The 23684-nt window shown below is 50.0% G+C and overlaps 1 protein-coding gene across 2 annotated transcripts in view; it reads right to left on the reverse strand.

Moving 5' to 3' along the window:
* NOS1 (nitric oxide synthase 1) overlaps positions 1-23684 on the reverse strand; it is a 72686-nt gene that overhangs the window by 31750 nt on the left and 17252 nt on the right. The window contains exons 2-6 of one of the 2 annotated variants that reach the window (XM_026088374.1): positions 18963-20135; positions 7014-7146; positions 4899-5078; positions 984-1121; positions 314-459 (exon numbers count right to left, since the gene is read on the reverse strand). In XM_026088374.1, the coding sequence (XP_025944159.1) occupies positions 314-459; positions 984-1121; positions 4899-5078; positions 7014-7146; positions 18963-19690 (1325 nt within the window). In that variant the 5' untranslated portion in view covers positions 19691-20135. The remainder of the gene's footprint in view (positions 1-313; positions 460-983; positions 1122-4898; positions 5079-7013; positions 7147-18962; positions 20136-23684) is intronic. The other variant, XM_026088375.1, reaches the window with a different exon arrangement.

Below are 23684 nucleotides of genomic sequence, written 5' to 3' on the forward strand. Positions count from 1 at the left end.
CTTTCTTGCACACATACAAGAAAGTGCGCACACACACACACACACACACGCGTGCGCGCACACACACACACACACACACACACACACGTACGCTTTCAGCTAACAGAGGACCAAGTGCAAATGGGAGAGGTCAGTAGTTTGCACTGAGGCACATGACAAATGCTATGAACAAAGCTCCACTGAAGAAACAGCTGCACCTGGAACACCATAGTCTCATCCTGCCTTGACTTGCAACAGTGAAAGATCAGATTGTATGTTATATCTTAGTATGAGCAATAGCCAGGGCCTGTGACCTTCTCCAGCCAATACTTACCTCTTTATGGAGGAGTAGTACTGGTCAATGAAGTCCTTAGCCAAAAGGAGCACCTCCTCTTTTGTTCTGATRTCTTCTGACTTGCGGACATGCTGGCTGGGGGTCATTACTGAGCCCATGCAGATCTGCTCGGTGCATGCAGTAGCCTGATGGGACAAAAGGTGACGAGTGGATCTTGGATTTCCGGATCACTATTGGCTACATGAACAGRCCTGGGGGAAGTTGGTGATTAGCTGCACTGAAGTTGGTGACATTTTGACAAACGGGGACATTTCCAGCTTATTTGTTTTCACATGTATAAGTAACACTGTGTAAGACAGCTCAAGCATATATAGTCATCTCTTAGCCCACTTGATACAGACTAGATGATCTCCAGAGGTCCCTTCCAACCTCAACCATTCTGTGATTCTGTGAAYTGCCGCTCACTAGATTCCTGCCACAGCCTGGCATGAAGTCATATGCTTTTCCTTATTCCTCCCAGATGGACTTCCTTCTCACCCAGCTTAATGCACCGGCATCCCGAGGTTTGACATTAAGATACCACAGGAGTAAAAAAATTTGGCCTGAATTCATCTAGATGAGTATTTCTGGGCAAACCCATCTTGGAAACACTGCAAGCCACTCAATTATGCTCAGACAACTTTTGGCCAGTCCTCTCAACTCTACTCACCATTGCTGTCTTGAGATGCAGGGTATCATGAAGTACGGACCCTGTCTCCCAGTTCTTGATTTTGACAAACCGTGGGCATTTGGAAGGACTTCCATTCGCTGCGTTCTTAGTTGGGGACTGCCGCCCTGATGGTGGTGGCTGGACAACAGTGAAGACCAGGCACAAGGTTAGTATTCGTCAATGAGATACAGGAAAAGGACAGGCCATAGCCACAAGCAGCATCTTGAATTAGCGTATTTCTCCAGTGGATGCTTGTGCTTAAATCCTAATGATAATATGGTGACACAAGGTGCATGATCTTAAAGTGCTGGCAAATATTTGGAAACATTTGAGATCCTATAATGGAGCAATCGACTCTCAGTGCAATTGGGAAGTTAACTCTGTTTACTGGACAGCCAAACCTGGAGGAAAGAAGAGTTGTAGAAACAGAGACAGAAATGACTTAGGAGGATATTGTGTTCAAGTTTCCCAGTGGAAGACTTTCCTCTCTGAAATATATATTTCTTCTTATGGAGCGTCACCTGCTCAGGTTTTACATGTGCCAAGGCCTGCCTCGCTGATATGAGTGCTCCGAGACAGAGCTGATCATTCCTCCAAGCAGACCAAGTGCATGTCTCTGATATCAGTGCTGGAAGAACGCAGGAGTAAGGATGGATAAAGTATGCAAGCGGAAAGTCTATTGAATTATACATAGTTGGATTACATCAGTCACAGCTCTGAATCTCCAGCCTTCCCTGATATCTACGTCAGGGTGTGCTCGTCTAGCACATCGTGAATTATATCTYGACATAAAGAGCATGCTGGGCCAGCAGAGAGCTTATAACGAGAGAACCTGACTGCGTGTTCTGCTTCCAAGTGCTTGTATTTGCATGTTTTCAAATATAATATTTAGTATTTGCACCGTAACCCTTGCTCACTCCAAGCACTTGAGACACTTAAAGAGAAATCAGTATCTACCAGTGTATTCTGTGACAGCGAGCTTCATGCTGGCCCTGGAAACAGAGACATATTTTCAGGGAATTAGATCTTACAGTTGGGTGTGCTTCAATAACTGCAACTGCAAAGGAGTTGCTGGAGGTTTCAAGGGTAAACCCGATCCCAGACCGGACCATCCTGTCAAAACCTRTTTAAATTTGGTGCCACTTAAAGGCTTGGCATCTCTGCAGAATAGATGTGGGCGTGGGGTGGGTTTTGATGTAGACTTCCTATGTGAACCTTGCAGCTTGTGTTCCTTTCTAATTTATCTGGAAGATTTTTTAAAAAAAACATAAAAATGGCCCTGCTCTCAGCATGCATTTTATGATCCATTCAGAGTTTCACACTCCTTTTAGGTGGTCCTGGAAGAAGCCATCACTCTGGGCTCATGTCACAGGCACAGCTCATGGACTAGCAGCAATAGCATAAATTTGGCATTACAGTCTCACTCGCTGAAGGACTAACTGAAAAAGAGGCAGCCCACGGTGGAAGAAGCTCTTCTTGCTGAACAAGCAGCTTTGCAGACACCACTGCATTGCTCTGGTGGCAATGCTGGCCATATTTTTGCTCAGTTTTTGTTGTTAACATGTGTACCTTCCTTGTCATTTTTTTCTGACTCTTTCAAGGAAACAAAACCATTCCTGAGCCACTAACAGCATCCTGTRTCCACTGAACCTACCTGGGCCAGCCTTTGGGACCAAAAGGATAGTCTGCCATGCTCCTCCCGCAGAGTGATATTCAGAGTGGCTCTGAACCAACGTGGTAAAACACAGCTGAAAACTGGTGCTCAAAAACGCAAGCAAACTATAATCCTCACCTTTACCCCCGCCTGCCAGACACAAATGAGAAGCATCAGCTAAAGCAGAAAGTGATGGTTGTATCTAGCACCACTATTTTTATTCTGGGTTAGTTTTACTAGCGCTGATCTGCTGTCAGGGCTTCAGTGCAGCCTAGAAGGTGTGCTAAACAGTAAGACATCTTGCTAAAACAGATATGGCCTGAGAGTGTGCTATGTGTCCAGCWGTAGGAATGTTGCATCCTTGGAGCAAGCAAACACCCGGTTCATGCACTTGCGGATGCCGGCTGCCCCACATCTGCCTTCAAATGTTCTACCTTAAGGCCTTCTCCAAGCCACTCCTTTTCCTTTTTGTCTTTTCCCTGCAGGCAGTTGTGAAGTTTGTGTCATTCTTGAAAGACGGCCATGGTGAAGAACCATGCTGACTCGCCAGGATGCCAGCAGGGCTGGAACAGCCAAGGTGACACCACCTACGAGCGGCAGAGTCGCCAGGCCTGGCAGCTGCTGCACAGAGCAGCCGTGGGGAAAATGGCACCTGGGAGAATGTGGGAAAGTGCTCCGTGTGTGTGTATGCCTTCCGTGTGAGGCATATCTGAAGCCAAATATTACCCCCAGTTCTGTCAGGAAGGTTATATGAGATCCTTTCATATTTTAGGCAGCTGTGATATTAGTGACTCAAGAGTGGGACAAACGGAGAGACTACTGTAGCAGCCAGGCGCACATGCATTATGCAAACATCTTTTACAACAGAGCAGGTTGGCACTTATCGTTGGCGTGCAGCTTGCGAGCTGTCTGTGGTTCTTACAGATGGAGAGGAGAAATGCACCCAGTCCCGGGCGTTTCTTGGGTCCCAAAAGGCAGGGAGCATCCTGCTTTTTGCAGACCTAAGGGGGCTTTATATGTCCTCAGCCTTCCTCTTCTTGCCTCCCAGCCAGGCTTCAGGGGACCCTGCAAGGACGGCGCATACGGCCCTGCTGAAATGCATCGACTATGGGGGAACCAGACTTGGAGCATTATCCCAGGTCATAGATGTATTAGCCTGCTGACATTTCCTTCCAGACTGCATTAGCTCTGTTAGTTGAAAATGTATTTTCCCTTGTTATAAAGCTGTAAATCATCCTTACAAGCCAGGAGCTGAGCTGACTCCCTTCCCCTGCTAACACGCGCCCGCACGCCCCCGTGGTTACCGCRCCGTTCCTAACAAATCAATCTGTACAGGCTGAAATATGGCTCATGCCGGACCCAGTCTGGTGAAGTCACAACATTTTTTTGTCAGAAAGGTTTAGGGCCAGGTGAACCAGTCTTCTGGGAAACAAGCAAAACACGCTGCATGATTTTGCAAAAAAAGACTGAGAAGAGGGACCCATGCCCAGCTGGTCTCTCAGCATCCCGTTGCAAGCGCCTGTGAGCGTTCTCCACCTGGACAAGTGAATCCACAAAATGCTGCTTTAAGAACAACATACATAAAAAGCTCATGTCTGGCTTAGCTTGCCACCATTGCTGCATTAAATGCTGATTAACTGCTGTTTGCAGTAAGTTTAGTGAAACTATTCATGGTGGCAAAAGCTCCGTCTTCCCCGTAGTACTATTAGCCCAAGCACAGTTCATCTTCACATGCCCTCCATATAACACTGACCAGTGCAAGTCCCGGGAAAACCGCAATTTCTGGGAAGCAAGTGCTGCAGGGTTGGTTTTGGAGGCATCCTGCAGCTCAGCTCAGCCAAGAAACATGGGCTGGGACGCGGGTGTTTAGTGGAGATGACGTGTCGAGGTCGCTGTCGCCCTGACCATGTCCAGCCCAGGGGAGCTGCTACAGAGGGAGCGGGGAGGCTGGCTGCAGCTCTGGAGACTGCAGGGAGCATGTGAAAAAAACCAAACTGCTTCCAGCAGAGGAGGCATAATGATTTGGAAATAAGAAGGATAAAAAGAAAGCCTGCACATCTAATGAAAAAAAAACAAAAATGAGTTTAACAGCAGCTTAAGACTGGGGATTTTGGCAGCCCTAACATGGAGAGAAATTAAGCCYTGAACACAGAAGGTTATAAAGTGCTTATAGTAACAGACACATACATGCAAGAAGCTTAGCAAAGAAAGCAGAAAGACAGTCTCTTTCCACAGCCAGGGGAAAGGGACCGAAATGTCACCTGTCCTTGGGTGAGATGGACTCGTGATACCTGCCACTGCGCATTAGGAAGGACATGGGGCTGCCCAGGGACGTCTTTGCGGTGGCTGAGTGAAATGCGCTGCAGCTCTTGGACGCACCCATTTGCGTATGGTGACATATGACGATACCCATGGTATGATCGTTGATGCTGCYGCGAGAGCTGGCGAGAGGAGGACAGAAATCACTCTGAACCGAGCACCCAACACAGGTTGGCTAGAAATGGGCAGCAGATCTGACACAGTGAGGATCTCAGCCTTCCTGCACAGTGGGTCTCACCTATGTCAGACACCTTGTGCATGCTTTAAAAGTGCATGTGAACATCATTCTGCTCACGACTCCCAGGCAGACTGGTGGTGGTCCCAGCACAGGAGGAAAAAGGGGTCTGGGAAGAGTCAACCCACCACAACCAAGCTGTCATGTGAAATACCGAGCACCACCAAGCCCTGTTCGCCTCTGCTGTTATGAAGGGATCTTGTCACCTCACTGAAGATGCAGGATGTGGCCCTTAGAGAGAAGGCTGAGAAAGGCGGAGGTCCTCTCTGCAGTGCAGAGCAGGCAATTCAAGCCATTAAAGAACTCTATGCTGGGAAGTCAGGTCTCCAGGACAGTGCGAGGTGACCCCTGCCATAAGCTTCTCCACAGGGTACTCTCCCTGCCTTGCTCACAGGGTCATTATACGCAATAACAGCATGTCCCATCGCCTCCCTGTTTCTTTGTTTGTATCTCATCTTAGTCTGGAGACTCTTCAGAAAAGGGAAAACATCTGTCGGAAGAGCAATGGGGCCCAGACCAAGAATAGCTGCTGGACACTACTGGGTCACTGATGCCAGCTCAATATATGAGTGTTAACTACACTGTTGTGGCCCCTGCAAGTACAACAGATCTGGCCTGCAGGCAGCATATTAATGAAGAGGGTTGATACCATAGCTCACCAGCAGCCAGGAAGAGGCATTGACCAGGCCTGGGCAGTGCTGCCCTTTCTGCCGGGGAAGCTCCTGAGCTGAGGCAACACTGATTTTCTTGGAAGTCTTCATGTGACCGTTCATCCGCTTTTCTTCCCTCCCTTGGAAAATATTCCTTACTAGGTCACCCTGAGAAATCCGGTGGGGAGAAGGCAGGCGAGGAGACCAAATGCTCCCAGGACTGGTACTTCATGATCCTGCCCCCTCTGCTGGTTAGTCCCATCTGGGAGATACGTTTGGCCGAACAGGCTTGGCCACACTGAGGTAACGTCATGTTTTCCCTGAGGTGATCCTTCTGGCCTGGCAGGGACCGCCTTGTGTCTCTGGCTTTGCTACAAATGTGGAGTTAATCCGCTTTTGGCAAGGAAGCCTGAGAATTTATGCTTGTGGAGAGCGCAGAGATGAAAAGGCACCGTACAACATATTAGCTGAAGTGCTATATTGAATTACCTTCATACAAATCAAAACGAGCTTAACAACATGACTTGGCTTTTCACCATGGAAAGCAACAGCGATCCCAAGGGAAGGTTTCTGAGAATGAGCGTGCTGCCCCTGTTCTCCCAACCGTGCTCCTGACCCTGCCTCAGCCCCTTCGCCTGGAGGAATACTATTCTCCAGAGATGTACACCCTGGCTGAGCCTCAGCCTCGCTGCTCCCTCCCAGTACAGCCAAGGGGAATTTGGCCTGTGGCCCAAAGGGGCTCCATGCCCCCCAGCCGCACTGGGGCAGCCCTGCAGGAGAGGGTGCTGGGGGACGGGAGCGCAGTGCTGTGGCCTTTGCGTCGGCACGCTCAAGGGCAGACCAGAGCGTGGATCCTGCGCCCTGAAACCATGGCTCCACCAAGGAGGGATTTAAGGAGCTTTGGGCCACCACGACATCTCTGTTGGCTGGTGACCGGGAGCAGCTCTGGGCACGGCTGTGGAGGGAGCCTTGCAGCACTCACAGACACCTTAGCTACTCTGTGCTGGGTGCCATCCCGCCTGGTGCCGAGCTCCCTCATTCCCTTGAAATCAGGGGCCCCCACGGCAGCAAAGGGAGTCCTTGTGTGTTGTCCATGCTGGGAGACCGACCAGGACAGTTCTCCCACCGCTGAGCCCCCTCCCACCCACGGCAGCACGAGCGATGGGTCTTACCTGCTCCGTTTCAGAGTAGGGGTTGTTGAGGACCACTGGCACATTGCTCTTTCCCCACAAGTCGCCAAAGATGCGGTCGTTCTCCATCCGAGCAGGTAAAGGTTTCTGGGGCTTGTTTTCCCCTTCTCTGAAACTGAAGGGTTAAAAACCATGTGGGTGAGTGGATTGTGGAGGGAAGCTTGGTGGGCGTCCAGGCCACCAGCTTGGTGGGCGTGGGGCCGGCTCTGCGGGGCCACTCCAGCGGGCTCYTCTCCGAGCGAGTGATCACTCCAGGACTTGCTCGCACCACTTCGCGCAGGAGGGAAAACTTCAACATTGCACTGAGGGAGGGGGAGGAAAYGCTCTGTGTTGGCCAAGACAATGAATCACCTTCTACGAGGGCAACCAAAACACAATAGACATTTTCTCAGACAAACAAATGCAGAGCCTTTAAAACGACAGGAAACCAGTGCCCTGCATTGGCTGTGGGACTGAAGCCGTGTCCTTCTCCAAGCCTGGCACCCAAAGCCCACGCCAACCCTTAGCACCCCACCACCTCTGCTGATGGGGTTACGGACCAGACCCCCTTCCCTCTGAAAAGCAAGCCAAAGCAATCCCCACACCGGCGAAAGCAAGCGCAGAGCCCAGGGAAGGAGAGGAGCACACATGCTTATCTGCAAACCTCACGGCAAAACCATCCAGGTTTGCAGAGAGCTGGCTTGTGTTTCTGAGCGAAGGAGAGGAAAAAAACCAAGAAAAAAGAGGTGGCTCCCGGGAGAGAGAGAGACAGCTCTCTCGCCTCTTCCTGACCTTTACAGATGCTGCAAATGCTTCTGAAGGCAAGGGATTTTACCCAGGTGAATCTGTTCGAGCAAACAGACTGCTTGCTTACACAAAGCTCAGTACATTTGCAAGGTTGGGAGAACAAGGACATCTCCAACATTGGCTGTACTGACCTGCACTCAGTTTAAGACCGATATCACTCACAGTGCCTAAATGCACAGAGTCCACCCTGCAGTCAGCCCCACACCACCAGCACCGAAACGATGGCGCTGAGCACCCTGGCGCTGGCCAGATTCGGGCAGGAGCTTCCCGGCTAGATGGGTTACACTGCGTGGGGCCGCAGGCTGCGACTGGCACAGCCTCGCCGCTCGCAGCGGCACTGCCTTTGCCCTTGCTCAACAGACCATCAAGCTAATGTGCTCTGGCAATTATTTTGCTCCTGCTGTCAGTTCTTAAAAGTCTTCCAGATGCCCACTAAAGTCAGTAATGAGCCTTTCCATTAACAACGGCAGGCTTTGGTCACTGACCAAAGGAAGACTCTTACACTCAAGACATAATTCACACCAACACAACGCTCTTGAAACAGTCTCTGGGAGACAGATACATACATACATACAAATTCAGATTCACCACCCACCTCGCCTCCAGCCTGTATCTTTAGGTACAGCTTAAGCAAAATATTTCATTTAAAGGCAATCTCCCTTTGTTCTAACTTTTCAGTAATTTTTCTGTGTTTACAGAGTAATATTCGGCTGCCAAAATATTACAGTAGGCTCCTGGATATCTTCCAGACACTGCATGCCTTTGGGTGAAAGTGGCCAGCTTGGTGCAGGAAAGGAGGCATAAATGCAACGGGGGCAGCTTTTTGTTGAAATTACTATCCTCTGCTATTCAGAGAAGAAAGTAGTTCTTGAGCAATTTGGCTTGTTTGAGTACGTGAAAGGGTTTTGATCAGATAAAATACAAGAAACCTCACCCGCCATGATGTGCAGGCAAAGCCAAAGACAACAGGCCCTGGCTCTTTGCTAACTCCGAATAACGGTGGCCACGCTGCCCGCGGAGAGCACCCAGCACCCACGCAGGCTGCCCGGTGCTGTGCCGTGCCCCGTTGCCTGTCCCACTGCACGCTCTTCCTGCCAGGGCCCTCGTGACTCTGCTTGCTGCAGCGGCGATAAGTGCTCTGATGGCTGGAGATGGAAACGTGGGAGCGCAGCCTCCTCCACCCCACTCAGAGCTCTGCCTGTGAGGGAGATCGCGGCTCCCTTGTGATGCCCCGGTGGCACAGCCAGCCCCGGCTCAGGCCCTCACTCTAACAACCCTTGTGAGCTCTGGTGCGTCCCACTTGGGCTGCCAGGCACAGGGACACGTGTTCCATCTGCTCTCAGCTTGTTTGCCAGCAGAGCTTAACTGCTTACAAGGGGGGAGAGAAAAATCTCCTGCTAATCACACCCCTAAGGCTCCTGAGCCCAGCTCAGCCAAGCTCTACCTTGGGAAATCACACCAGCAGAGGAAAAAATAAGTCAGTGTCGCTTTAGTCCACATGGCCACGGCACCAGCCTTGATTTGTCCACTCTTGAGCCTGCTGGGGACAACCACGAGCCACTGATAGTCACTCTGCCACCCTCGACCAGCCCATTCGAAAGGGAGAAAGGCAAGGTCTCTTAACATGTCTTGTTTACCTCCAGTTAGAGGGTTCCTAGGTGCAAGACAGAGAATTAGCAGGATGAAAATTCAGCAGATCTGCCTGTTTTCCCTCCAAGTCAAGCCCAGCTATTAAATATCTCAAAGAATACTCATCTCCAGRGCTCCGCATTCCTGCCCTCTGGCACTGAGCCCTAACACAGCCTCAAAATCCCAGGTTAGCACAGGGGAACAAACTTTTGTTTCAATTGCAAAGTGAACCTGCACCTTCTGAGAAGCTTGCTCTCTCCAGCCAAATAAAAGGCAGGGTCTGTTTTACTGGTTGCAAGTTACTAAATGACATTCCTTGGAAAGCTGAGTGTCTTGCTTTGCCTGCTGTACTCTGGGTGAGGTGAAACGCCTTGTGGAGGAGGAAGGGGAGACTGTGTCTTCCATACAAAGTCCTCAGGTTTCCTGCATCTTTCTTTGACCTCCTTCGGGCTTTCCAGCAGCCTTTGGGCAGATCTGTCCCATGGACCTGCAGGCTTCCCAGCAGCAGTGTCTGGCTAGGGTTTGGTGATTCCAAGGACAGTTCTTCCTGTCTCTTCTGAGATGTCACTGAGCACTTCTCTTATCCCCCACGCAGAGATGACTGAATTTGAAGGGAGAATGGAGGCAGGTGAAACACCACTGCAGGTCAACACAGATTCTCACCTGTAGCTGAGGAGCACCAACATGCTGATCCACATATGATCCAGAATCAAGACACAAGCACAAAATCCAAAAAGAGATGGAAGAAATCCCTCAGCTTTACCGGCTGAGAGGGGGGACTGAGAGGAAGGAACCTCCTGGGGGCCTACAGTACCTCTCTAAGGGCACAGACACACTTGGCCGGGCAGGTCCCACCATGTCAGATATTCCACAGGCACCTCAAAAATGACAGTGAGCATATGCCTGCAGATGCCTGGCATGACCCACTGTTTCCAGGAAGGTGTTTGCAAGCCTGTCTAAATGGGCATCTGCAGGCGTGATGGAATCTCAGAGACGAATCAATCAACTGGCAGCAGCAGCTGGAGGACTCAGCTAGAAAGCTGCACACGTAATCTCATTGTCTGCACACCAGCAAAGCCATAAATGCTGGTACCTGTGCCAACGGCATGGAAAAAGACCAGATGCTTGAATTAAGTCATCACTGTAGCTGGCTACCTTGTGCATTACAAGTAGGATGAAATCGCTGGAGTTGGGCCCTGCTCCTGTTTGCTAGCCTCAAGGATCATCCAACAGTAAGGCGCATCATCCTGAGGAACGGGGAGACATTAGTGGCTGGATGCTCAGGAGCAAACGCTCTGTGTCCCACTGTGTGTTTGCAATTGGGGCAGAAACAGGTTGTTTATTGCTATTCTTACTTGGCAGCCTCACGGCTGTGTACCAGGGAGCAAGGTGCTGCCCCCACCCTTACTTTCTGCTATAAGAGTAGTCAAGTGTAGCTGCAACAAAACCATTAGACAAAACTCATGGTTACGTCTCTAGCACCTGTGCTGGTGTTGAGCTATCATTTGGACTCTGGGCAGTGTTAGTTAAGGAGGCTGGAAGCTGTGGAGACGCCCATCCTTAGAAGACCTGGTGGTGTGTGCTCCATGGGCTGTGCCAGCACTGACCTCTTCCAGATGAGGCTGCACAGAAGTATCAGGCTCTGTCTTTTGGAGAGAGAGGAAAGAAGAGCCTGTTTAGAGGAGCCACAGCTTCATCCCAGTCATAGCCAAGATAGGGAAAAAAATCAATTGCGTAGTTTTACAAATATTTCCTGCCCTTTTCTTGGAATCACCTTGCTTGTGAGCTCAGACAGGAATGCAAACAAGGCCTTTCAGGATAGTTGTTTTCCTCTCTTTGGTCTGACTTCCCCAGATGGCAGCAGAGACAGAGGGTGACCTGCCCACTTTCATACAAGGTTGTTTACTCACATGTTCTGGGGACACTGCTGGGATATCCAAAATGCCTTGTCCAAACTCAGCCTCAATATAATGTTTTCAAAAGCACTTTAGTGATAGGTAAGCTGAAATGGCTCTTCTCACAGGTTCCCAGGAGGCCAGTGGAGAAAGCGCATTCCCTCCAAGAGGTGGTTCGAAATAGCCATGTTAGGCATCTGCAGCAAAGTTGCAGCCAAAGCAGAAGGGGAAAGAGTGAGTTTCACCCTACTTGGCTAACATCAGCCTTTGGAGAAATCCTCACGACTCACTTCCAAACCCGATCTAGTGTCTTTCAAGAACAGGAACAAACCCTGAAGATCTTGTCCTCAGAGACACCTATTTTGTTGAATGGCTGATATCACTCTCCTAAGTGCCAGATCCAAGATCCAAAGTTCTCCTTTCTGGCCTTGGTCCCACTGACAGATCTATCAAATGCTATCTCAGCATTAGCAAGTTCTCTTGAATCCAGAGCAAGTTTTTGAGAAGGAACCTAAGCTTAGGTCTTTTGTTTTCAAAGCAAAATTCTTTATTAAGAAAAGAAAGAGGAATCCTGCCATCCCCCGCTCTTGAGAAGGCACAGCACTGGATTGCTGTCTCACCTCTGAAAGAGCATCTGGCTGTTTGGAAAAATGAGAGGCACCACTGCTTTCTTTTGACTAATTTGATGATGTTGCAGTGCTCAGAGTGATGAAGCAGAAAGAAAGTTGCTGAGACAGGCCTTTGAGAAATCTCTCCAGAGCCTTTCCAAATGAAAAAAAAAAAAACATGAACAAAAAATTTGTCATTTTGCTCCTTTGAATTTGCTTGGCAGAAAGAGCTCTCTGATTTCCCACGCAGAGATGAGAGGTACAACTAGCTGCTGCAATCCCCAGGGGCCAATTTGGATGAACTGATGAGGGCTCAGAAGCCCACACACCTGATGGCTCTCATGCCGTGATGCTGCTAGCAGTGCCCCATGCAGTGACTGCAAGGCTGGGATGCTGCTGGAGAGGAAGGAGTCCTTCCAGATCCTTGTTCTGGCAGCTGAAAAGCCTGCGCCAGATATTAGGACTTGCCTGTCACACATGCACACACTGCTCGCTCTGAGCTGCAAGAGAGAAATACCTTCTTTTTTTCCCACCCTGGTTTGTCCTTGGGGACTGCTGCAAGGTTGCCCTACCAGAGTGCCACACACTGCTTCCTTCTTCTGGGGTAAATGGCTCTTCCTCACCCTTTTTTGCCCCATGGAAAACCATACTCCAGAGGACATTTCACCCTCAGAGGTAAATATTTCTCTGTTATCATGCCCCTTGGGCAGCCCACAGTCTGCAGTGTTGAAAAACTTGCTGGCTATGAACTCCTCTTCTCATTGCTGGAGAACTAAGGCAGGACCTTGCACAGCAATGCATGTTTCAGGGAGAGGCTGGAGAAGGGGTCCACATTATGTGTCAGCGTAGAGCAGGGCCTGGGATTTGCAGAGAGCAAAAGGTGGTGGAGCAGAGCTCAGGAGGAAGCAGGGATGCCAAAAGCAGCTGTAGGAATAACTTCAAGAGGTGGAATGCACTTCTCAGAGATGGAGCAGGGCCAGCTTGCCGGTGCAGCGCGCTCTGAACAGAGCAGGTGATTGCAGAATGATCAAAACAAGAAAGCACTTCCCAAATGAGAAAGGAAAGTTTGAAGAGTGCCGAAGGAAGAGGACAAAAGCGTCACTAACAAGCACATGGTGTGACAGAAGTGGGTCCCATGCCCTCAGGATGCCAGGGGCATCGCTTGGCTGTGCCAAGAGCCAGGATTAGGAACTAATGAGCTGAACAAGTTGTGCAGAGCTGGTTCTAAGATACAAGGCTGCTAAATGCTACGCATGGGTTGTGAATGATGAAAACATGGGGACAGATCCCTGTGCCCTGACCATCCCAAACTCCCACTAACACCATTCGAGATTGATAGGCACCATACAGGCAAGCGTGGGACTCAGGATGGTGCAGCCCATAGAAGAGAGGCTTGCGCTGGGGTGCTCCCCAAGAGTTTAGGAATCCCAGGTGCACCACAGCTGGAATCACCACACTGTGGGGTTGCTGTAGCCCTGCAATGACCCCATGAGTGCTGAGCAAACCTAGTCAGCAAAGGGGAAGTGACACCCCAGACTCGCACTGTAAGCATCTAGGTACTGTGAAATTTTGAACTGGGTTATCTGTTGAACATCCGTACTAATATCCATTGGTATGTGTACTGTTATATGTTGACTATACTGTTAAGCATCCTGTTGACCATCCTGTTGGTATCCATACTGTTATTGACTGAGGCTGTCTGTGTAACTGTGGTCTGGCATTGATCGATTGGATGATGAACTAAGCCCGGGAAGGATAAAAGCAAGTAAGCCACATACCTCTGGTGTGGACCTGGACTCACCGTCAGCTGGCCTGCGGACCCAACAACCCACCCATCAGCAGGGACACCCCTGATGCCAACTGCCAGGGAGAACCTCAATCATCTTGGCGCAGCTCAAGCATGGTGAGAACAGCCCAGGGAAAACCATACCAGAGGGGTAGCTCATAAGGACAAGGAAAGGGCGAGAATGGTCATTGTACTGTGCATCCCTGGCTTAACCATAGAGCTCAGATATATGCATTCTATTTTTAGTTCTTTACTATACTATTTAGCTTTGCTATACTTGTAGATTGTCTGGTGTTGATTGTTTAGTGTTGTCCAGCATCAGTCATATGTGTAGAACCACTTAGCTCTAATAAATTCTTACACTTGACAATTGATGATCTCTCAAGTTCAGTGCAACTAACCCTGGAATCCGAAAGAATCCCGGGTGCCCCTCTAGTGGTGCGTCACAGAGATTCAGCCAGTTTCAGATGCTACCTGTTCCTTCCCAGCCATGCCTTTCTAAACACAAAGAGAGTCCAGAGTATTTCAGCTTCAACATCTTATTTCAAGCTGGTGTACAAAGTTAAATGCAATTCAGGTCTCCCAGGAGGGTGCAGGCTCACACATGAACCTTGAGACAGTCTGCTGGGGACCAAGCACTAGAACAGATGTTCCAGGCATTTCAAGAAGCACCACACAACACAGAGGGCTGCGCTCACATTTGGTGCAGTGACAGAGCAGACAAAGGACTCCCAAGCTCCAAGAGGTGCAAGTTGGAGTTTTGCTCAAGCATTGCCCTGGAAATTGCCCCTGCAGTTGGGAACTTGGGTGGCAGAGGGTAGGGAGCCAGGCATGTGACCAGCCACACTGTTACCCTAGCGCCCGGTTTTGGATACTGCCCCTACCTTTACACCTCTATATATTGAAAGAATCTCAATGAAAGAGGGGCAACACCAGACTGAATAACTTTCCCAGCTTGCTGAGCAGAACTGGGAGCACAGCCAGGAAGGGGAGGCAAATATCCCAAGCTCTGGTAGCTCCCCATCTTGCTGGACCACCCTTCTAGGGCCCAAACACCACAATGTCCTCTGAGTGGTGATGGGTCTCAGAGGGACAAGGGCATAAACATGACACACTGCAAGAAGGACCTTAAACACCCTCTCTTGGGAGAGTGATCAGAGAGCCCTCCACAGGGGTATATATTCTGGTGGAATAGGCTGTATGCAGGCACAAAACGCCTCTCCAAATTAGACTGATGTAGTCAGAGTGACGAGGAGGAAGAATCTGCAGAGGGAGAAGGGGAGCAAGGGGAGGGTTATTCACTGTCAAAGCTTCCTGCTTCAACATTTTGCAGAATGAAGTAACATGATAGTTTCAGGGAACCTTTTCATTTCAGAGGTTTTAAAGTTTTGTGTCCAAGTACAGAATAATGAAGACATCAGAAATGCAAATGAAATGTTTTGAGCAACACAAAGAGATTTTGGCGGCAGCGAAGGAGGTGGGAGGAAGAGAATTTTCTCTTAGAGAACTGCAAAATTATGGGGTTTGTTCCAATGCAGGATGGAGCCTGAAACCTTGAAACCCTTCATAAAACGGAACTCCTGCTCTCAGCACAGTTCTCCCTCTGAGGGCTGCTGATGCTGCTTTTTGGACCAAAACTGCCATGTTTCCATCATACTGTTCATGTTATGGAATAGACCCAAGAAGAAAAATAAATACTGGCAACTTGAGGGGGGAGGAGAGAAGGGAGATGGGACATGACAATCTCCTGAGAGCCCAGAGGGAAAAACAGACCAACAGACCTAAGTTAGCTGGCAATGAATGAATCAAACTCTATTTTTATTTTCTAGCCCACAGTGAGCCTCATGGAAGAAATGACAGTTCTCATCATACCTTGCTCCCCACTTCCATGCTCAGTTTTATGACCAACTTCATCACAGATGGGTTGCCCCAATAGCAGACATTCGACCATGGTTACAGCCCATCCCATGGGCATGCGGCACGTGCACAGGGAACCTTGCAAACTAGGGGGGTAGAAAATAACAGGGAGCAAATGCCAGGTCATTTCAGGGGCAGCTGCCCAGAGAATGAAGGCCATGGGTGCAGGGGATGTAGATAAACTGATTTTTTTCAGTGTAATCTTAACAGCTTCCAGTTTTCTTTACATGTAACATTAGAGACGTGGGCTGAAATCTCAAAACATCAGGTATCGTTTGAATCACTTTTGCCAAAGCCCATCTTGAACAATAAGTGAATAACTTCAAGCTTGTACCATTCCTTTTTGCCCTAGGAAAGCTGTCAAAGCTCTGCGGGCAGGACTGGCTTTGACAAAGCACTACTGGCTGTGGAGGTCAACACCAGACAAAGATGGAGACAGAACAGGATTGGCCCCAAGGCCAGCATCTTCAGCTGGATTGATGGTCAAGTGACGTCTAGAGCTCAACCCTGAGAGAAGTTAAAGCCCCTTTGGACCCTTCTGGTATTTAGGTAGACCTCTATTCCCATTTTGACTAACATCAGCATTGCCTGGTCTTGCTAGCCTGAAGAAGTCACAGCCTAAGGCACTAGAGCTGCATCAATCAGATAAGGGTTACTTATATTCTTGGACATTTCTTTGGCATCCATCAACACGGTATCCATAGTTATGTACTTGTCCTGTGGGCCAAAAAAACTCTCATTGTAGAAGACCTCTACAATGCCCCAGCTCTGGCTGAGACCAAGCAGAGGAAATGAATCATCTTCAGCACATCGCAGGAGTGGGAGGAGAGAGGGCTGGAGAGCAGCCTTTATCCTGCAGAGCAGCTTTCCACAAGTTTCTCCTGCAGTGTACGTCCTTTCCTACTTCTCTGCTAAGGCCCAGGTCATCTCTCTCACCCAGAGTCCTACCACAAGAGCAAAGCTGCAGCTTTTTTATCAAGCAGAAGACTGAAGACTAATTTTGACTGAAAAGTGGATTTTCAGGCCCAAGGTGCTACTTTTTTTTAAAGGATTTTGAAAAATAAAGAAATCTTGAGTTTTGGTGAAGTATCCATTTTGCCAATATTTTTGTTGGCTCAAGGTCCATTAAATCTTTCAGTTTCAGTGAATTCAAGCTGTTTTGATTTAATTTCTTTAAGAATATATGATATTCCCCAAAGAAAAGCTACATTTTTCATTCCTCCCCAGGCAGAACAGAACTTCCTAGGAGACTCTCCAGCTGATGAAATGGGACAGGGAAATGGGGAGACACGCATTGAAAGGTGAGGCTGTACCTTGCATCAGCCCTTGGGACTGTGCAGTCCATCACCCTGCCATGTGCAGCCACGTCCAGCTGCACATCCCTTCTGCTAGAGCAGACTGCAAAGGTGCAGATTAACAGAAGAATATGTTTTTCCCACCCAATACACTGCAGAGGCCAAAGTACACTTTCAAAAAGCGGCCAGACAAATGCTGCATACTGAGACCTGAGGGTCTACACTGCAGGCAGGGGATGGCTGGCATGGCTGCCCCCAAGCTCACACTGTCCCAGGCTCTTCCCCAGATATCTGCTACCAGCCGCCGGCACTGAGCCGAGCAGATTTTTCTCTGACTCAGTTTGGCTGTCCTAACGTGCTTTGAGTAACCATATCCTCCTTGTAAAAACTGCACAATTTGAGAGGACAGAAACAACAACACGAAAACATTCAGCTGAAAAAAAAAAAAAGATGACAAATATAAAGTGTAGGTGTTAGTGTCTAATGGGAGCAATCTAGAGCTCACCGTCTCCTTGCAGCCCAGCCAGGCTCTGCCGCTGTTACCCACAACGTGGTTTGCTGCTGCAGCATCCCTGGCTGTGAACCCAGCCCACATAAGGATCCAGCCAGGGATCCAGCTCTGCTGCAGCCAACAAGTCTGGCTTTCCCCTCTCACTGCTTCTGATAAAAAAAGAATACTTTTTGCCCTCCCTCCCTAAGGAAATGGGCATCTTTCAAACAAGCAGGCACAACAAGAAAACTAGAAGTTACCTACCCCACCATCACCAGAACAAGATTGCCACTTCAGCAAATCCTCCTGAATAACCTGGACTTTTACATTCAGTCAGTAAATGAGGACGGCAACAACCTGCTGCAACACTTAACACTACTAAAATGTGCTTGGGGACTTGGCGAAAAGCAACAGGAAAAGACAAAGTACCATTGCTAATAAATGGCCAGGAGGCAAGGGTGACGATATGAAAAAAATAACTACCAAAAATATTCTTGTGAAGCCTGAAGGGCCACAGGGAGATGCCTTGGCTCTGGGGTGATGGTGTCCCTCCATAGGCATATCTTAAGGAAACAGCAGTCAGAGGACAATCAGAAAGGCAATCCCACATGCATGGCCCCTTGCAGGAACTGATATCAGAAATGAACCTCTCCCTTTCATCAGCATGACTTCACCCTCTTCAAAAGGCCATGGGGCAGGCATCCGTATGCGCCCCACCCTTGTTACACACACACTTGCACACACATATTGAAATAATTAACTCGATCTAGAAACAGCAGAAGGGAAGAACATGCAGCTCTGCTATTGCATTCCAGCAAGGGATTGTTATTTCTGAGCTCCCTGGAAGGGAATCGTTCCTCTCCCTTCCATAAGCACAGAAAACCAGAGCAGCCAAGGCAGATCCCACTGCCCTTTTGCAGAACTCCCCGTGACCTCAGTTGGAGCCAGACTGGGCTTCTCTTCTTCCCTCCCAAGAGCTGGAGCCCGATTGCCAAACAACACAGAAGATTTCAAAATCCATTTCTTTGGGAAGCATTGTACTCAGTCGGTCTGACATTCCTTCTCCCATCCGGGCACCAGATTTTAACTGAAGAGCCCCCAAGCAGAGTATCAAGGACAGCCAATACCATGAACCTTGCTTGGCAAATGGGGAAGCTGAGTCATGAGATTTTTGCCTAAAGGCTGCAGCAAACATGCCCAAGACCACAGAACAGAAGCAAATCTGAGCCCAGCCTGTGATCTACTGCATCACACTGTTAGGTCCCAGGACATGTCACTCTTGCTGTCTCTCCAATTTCCCATGCTTACATCCTTCTCCCTTTCTTCCACCATCTACTCCCAATATTTCATTCCTTTTATCTTCCCCTCATGAACTGCTCCCTCCTTTTTTTTGCATCCCTTCCTCTCCCATATCTCACATGGCAGCCGTTTCTGGACAGGTGTCTACTAGCACCTAAACCAGCCACTTTGGGTAGCCATAACCAGTACATTTCACCAAAAGTAAAAAATGTATTTAGGGACCTACCAGTCCACCTGGACTTCTATATCTCTTGTCTCTACCTTGAAGGGCGCATCTCCATCACTGTCCTTACTGCTGCTCTTCAGGAGATCCAAGACAGGCTCAATTTCTTTGAGCAGTTCATTATCTTCCACACCACCATTGAGGCAAAGGTGACCACAAGCACTGTCCTTCCCTTTCCCAGTGTCCTGCCCTTTTGTGTCGGTAACAACGCCGTTAACATGGACCAACGGCTCCACTTCCCGCCTGATCTCTCTGGCCCACAGGGAGCCCATGGTGCGGTCAGCTCCTGACAGTGGCTGCTCTTTACTGTGCTGGCTTGGGTTGGACAAGTCAACTGCCTTTGGAGTTGGGCACAAGGGCCTGGTTACACGGATGGTTTTTGGTGTCCCATCACCAGCAAAAGTGGTCTCCAGATGAGTGGTGAAGCCCTCGGGGCCCCGCAGGATGAGGACCACGTAGGTCTCAGAGGCAATGCTTCTCAGTATCTCCAGCGCGGTCTCATAGCTCATGTCCACCAGGGGTCTGCCATTGACAGCTAAAATGATGTCCCCAGCCTGGATGAGGCCGCTCTGCTCTGCAGCCCCTCCCCGGATCAGGTCTGAGATGATGACAGGTGGCTTGTTGACACGCTCCTTCACCAGGAAGCCGAGGCCCCCGACCTTGCGCTTGAACAGCCTCACCGAGATGACGTTTGGCTGTATCTGCTGCACGCTGAACACATTCTCTTCCATGGCAGCCCTCAGTCTTCTAGTCTGTGGGTCAGGACCTTGAGACCTGCTGAGCCCAGAGAAATTCAGTGCCCAGAGCTCATCAGCTGAGAAGCTTATCCACTCAAGGATCCGCTGGGCCAGGGAAGGGGAAACTTGCCTCACTGCAAAACTCCTCTGGCCTTTGGGTCCAGGCTGGTGTTTTGCAGCATACTCACTCCTGCCTCTCTCTTCCAATGCAGACAGCCCAGGGAAAGCGAGAGTGTGTTGCTAGAGGGAAGCAAGCCTACAAGCAGCATGTACAGGTCTGGGCATCACTCGACTGAGCAGGGGCTGGAGGGGGCAACATGACAGCTTCAAGTCAAGCTCTGATCCTGCACAGGGCAGAGGGGTGGAGGCAGTCTGCTCGCATTACGGACATCCCCGCAGACTACTTCTCAGGCTGCAAATGGACCGTGAGCTTCTTTATCTAGAAAGGGAAAAACAAAAAAGGGAAAAGAAAKAAGTGACATTGGGTGGATGTAAGTACAGCCTCCACGCAGGGGTCTACATGCCACAGACACCCACATGCATCAGCCAGTCCACACAGATGTCATCCCCCAGGCTGCATTTCAAAGAGAGGCTGCAGCCTTGGATTGTTCTGAGCTCTATTTCCTCTGCTCCCCCTGCAAAAATCTCCACCATCTGTTCATCGGGGAAAGCTAAAGCATTGCAGAGCAGGGAAGCCCTGGGAAGGGGCTGCTGGACAGCCTTGCTCTGACCCTCCCCTCACTGCCATTCAGTCACAAGCAAAAAGCACATGAGCAGGTTGCACAAATTGGTGGAGCTGCATGGAGCTCAACAATGATTTCTGCCATCCGAGGATCTTGTCTCCCCGCATTTGTCAGAGTATCTTCAAGAACTTGCCCGTCGGGTAGAGATGGATGGGGGTGACCAGGTAGGGGCCTTGTGTCCCTGTCCAGGATGAAATCTGTTTCACAGGCACCTTCACACAGAGTCCCTTTCAGTGGGTCAGGAGAAAGAGTGGCATCCACAAGCAAAACAAGGTGATAGAAGAGGACAGTCAGATCCCCTTACCCAGAGTTACATCAAATTACTTACAATGCCGTGCTTTTAAACCTGGCTAAAGGGATCACAACCTCAGCCTGACTCAGTTCCTCTTCTCCCTTTATTCCAGCCAGGAAGGTTCTGGCACAAAGACATGGGAGGCAAAGCTTGAATGCCCCTGTGCTCAACCCTGACAGCCAATTCTTAAGGCAGTTCCCAAACAAACTGCTTTAACTGATGGAAAATCATCTAGAAGAGAACATGTGGTGAGTTTATCCAGCTCCCAAAGGACCTGATGCATCCAGGCATGACTTTCTACAGCACTTGAGTGGCTTAGGGAAACATGTCTCATTGACTTCTGATGGGACTCTGGTTCTTACAGGCCTACACTTGTGTTAGATAAATTCAGCTCCCAAATCCTCTCCGCACTCCCCTCCCATTTCTTGGATGCTTTGGAAAACATTTCTCTCTGGGACTACACCATGGCATTTAACAGCAAGCTGAAACCCTTTTTTTCTTTTTCTTTTCTAAATCTGACTTTCAGAGAAATAACTGAAGGCAGGATCAGTTACCTAACATGGCTAGCTCTCCATGCTTCACAAGGTCTGCAGATTGGAGGTATTGACAACACAGAGGAATACAATGTCCTGTCCCCTGGAGCCAGCATGCTCAGGGCAGCGTTCACGCCTTGAGATGCCTCCTACTGAGCACCCTTCTCCCACACGCCCATGGAGAAGCCGGGGAGCTGACTGAGGAGCAGCTCCAGGGTGCAGCGGCACTGACTTGCAGACCCGCTGGAGGGGCTGGAAACTCTGCAGCGTGCATGCAGGGCAGTGCCTCCTCCCTCCTCGCTAGCTATGGGGGCCCTGAAGCCATGAGCAGAGCCAGCAGCACCCTCCAGTCTCCATGGGGTGGACGCAGGCAGGACAGGCAGGCAGGAGACAGCTCTCACGGTCCAAGCGGGACGGGGGGAAAGGCAGGGATCTGAGGGGCAGAGAGGTTTGTAATGCTGGGCCCAGCATTAACTCACTTGGGCATCTTAATCCTCATGTGACAAGGGTTGCCGACCCTACACGGGCTCTTTACAAGAGAGTAGAGAACAAAGCAATAACAGCATTAAAGACTGATAACCTGAGACAAAGGATTTAACCCCTATTGCTGTTCTCGTGCCATCAGTCAGCCCTGCAGAGCAGCAGCATCATGCAGAGGAACAAATGATTTTTCTGCTGCAGTCACCCCACCTGGACGCTGCAGGCCCCCTCTTCCCCTCCCTTCCCTGCCCCGCAGGAGATGGAGGTGGCTGTCCCCTCTGCCAGAACACGCTGCCATGGGCGGGAGCATGGGGAGCCGCAGGGGACAGCAAGGCTGGGAGCACTGTGGGACAGACCTGCTCTCTGGGGACGTTTGCCAGCCCTTCCTCGAGCTGGAAAGCAGCAAGCGCTGTTTGGCCAGGTTTTGTGTTATGCCCCCTGGGCTCCGGCCAGCGTCTCCTGGGTGTTTTGGGTCAGGGCAGAATCAGTCCATTGCTCCGACGGAGCTGTCTGAGAAGGGAGGAAGGAGACACCTCCTCCAGCAGTGACTGGAGCCATGGATGGCAGGAGTTTATTTGAGGGCTAGTTTACCCTGGGGTTCCCCAGCCGGAGCCTGTTTTCACCAGTATCACTGGAAGTGGTTGATTCAGCAGCACAAGCAGGACAAATCTTCCCTCTCTTTTATGGGTGAGAGCCCTTAGGCTCTTCAGCAGCAGTGCCAAAAGATGGGACCAGTTTCCCTTTCCCTGCATGGGATCTTTCTTTTCATGCTCCAGCTCCTGGAGGAGAAGGCAACCTGCCAGCATGGCCAAGAGCAGAGCATGGGTCCCTGCATCCCCCATCCCTTTCTGTTGCTCCAGCCAAAGACAGAACAACTTTGACCTGACCCAGTCACCGGTTCCTTGTGCAAATGAGGTCACTGTAACCCTGCCGTCTGGGCAAACCACTGATTCATGCAGGATTCATTTTGAATGTATTAGCTGACGCTGTAAGTATAAACAAGRCTTTGAAATCAGTTTAACTACCATGCGAGAGTGGGGCTGTCAGCCTCGCTGTCAAGGGGAGAACCCTGTTATTTGCTCAGGATTAGTCATCGGCTACGTGGCRTTCATGAACTCCTTGCAGTCAGCAAACTGTGCGTTTGCAAGATGCCTGCTGCAGCAGGGCCAGGGTCGTTCTTTGGGATGGCAGAGCACAAACCCCCTTATCGCGGCCAGACTGACATACAGAGCCTTGCATGTTGTTATGCCCCCTGCCACGGGGTGGGTGGCAGATACGGAAAAGCCCAGATCCCAAGGGCCCCACTTAGTATGACGTCAGAGGAATTAAGCACGGTGAAGCCTGTAGGACTCAAGGGCCAAGGTCCACCCAGGCGGTGACCTGGACCCTGAGGGTCTTCAGAAGACCCTCTGAGCCAGACACTCACAGGCTGGTGACGATGTCTCCTTTCAGCCCTGAACTGTAACTTTCCCAGGTGCCCCAGCCCCCTCCAAGTCATCATATCAAGGTCTTACAACTCCGGCTCACAGATCTACAAAGCCTGCATGAAGCCAGTGATGCCAGCTCTCCTGGGAGGTCCCCCAGCAGCCCCATCTCTACCCTGCCTGGTTCCTCCTAAAGCAGCCTTGGAAACTCAAGCACTTACCGCAGTGCTTCCATGGGAGTGGAGGGACACTGAGGTCCTGGAAGGGCACCCCTGTGCCCAAGACCGGGTTGTGTTACCCCAGGCTGCTCTCCTTCCCCAGCAAGGTTTGCCCAAGAAAAACCTCTGTCACCGTGTTCTTATTGACCAGCTAAAACACCCTGAAATGTGTAGAGTTCCTCGCTTTTCTCCCACAAGACCAATTTTCATTTCTTTCTTCCAGGAAGCTTATAAAGTTATATATATGTAGTCGATCCTCCCCTCTCTGCATGGAAACTCGTTCCAGCTGAGCTCCACG

Source organism: Apteryx rowi, unplaced genomic scaffold (assembly GCF_003343035.1).
Source record: "Apteryx rowi isolate R43461 unplaced genomic scaffold, aptRow1 scaffold_768, whole genome shotgun sequence".
Classification (NCBI taxonomy): Eukaryota; Metazoa; Chordata; class Aves; order Apterygiformes; family Apterygidae; genus Apteryx; species Apteryx rowi.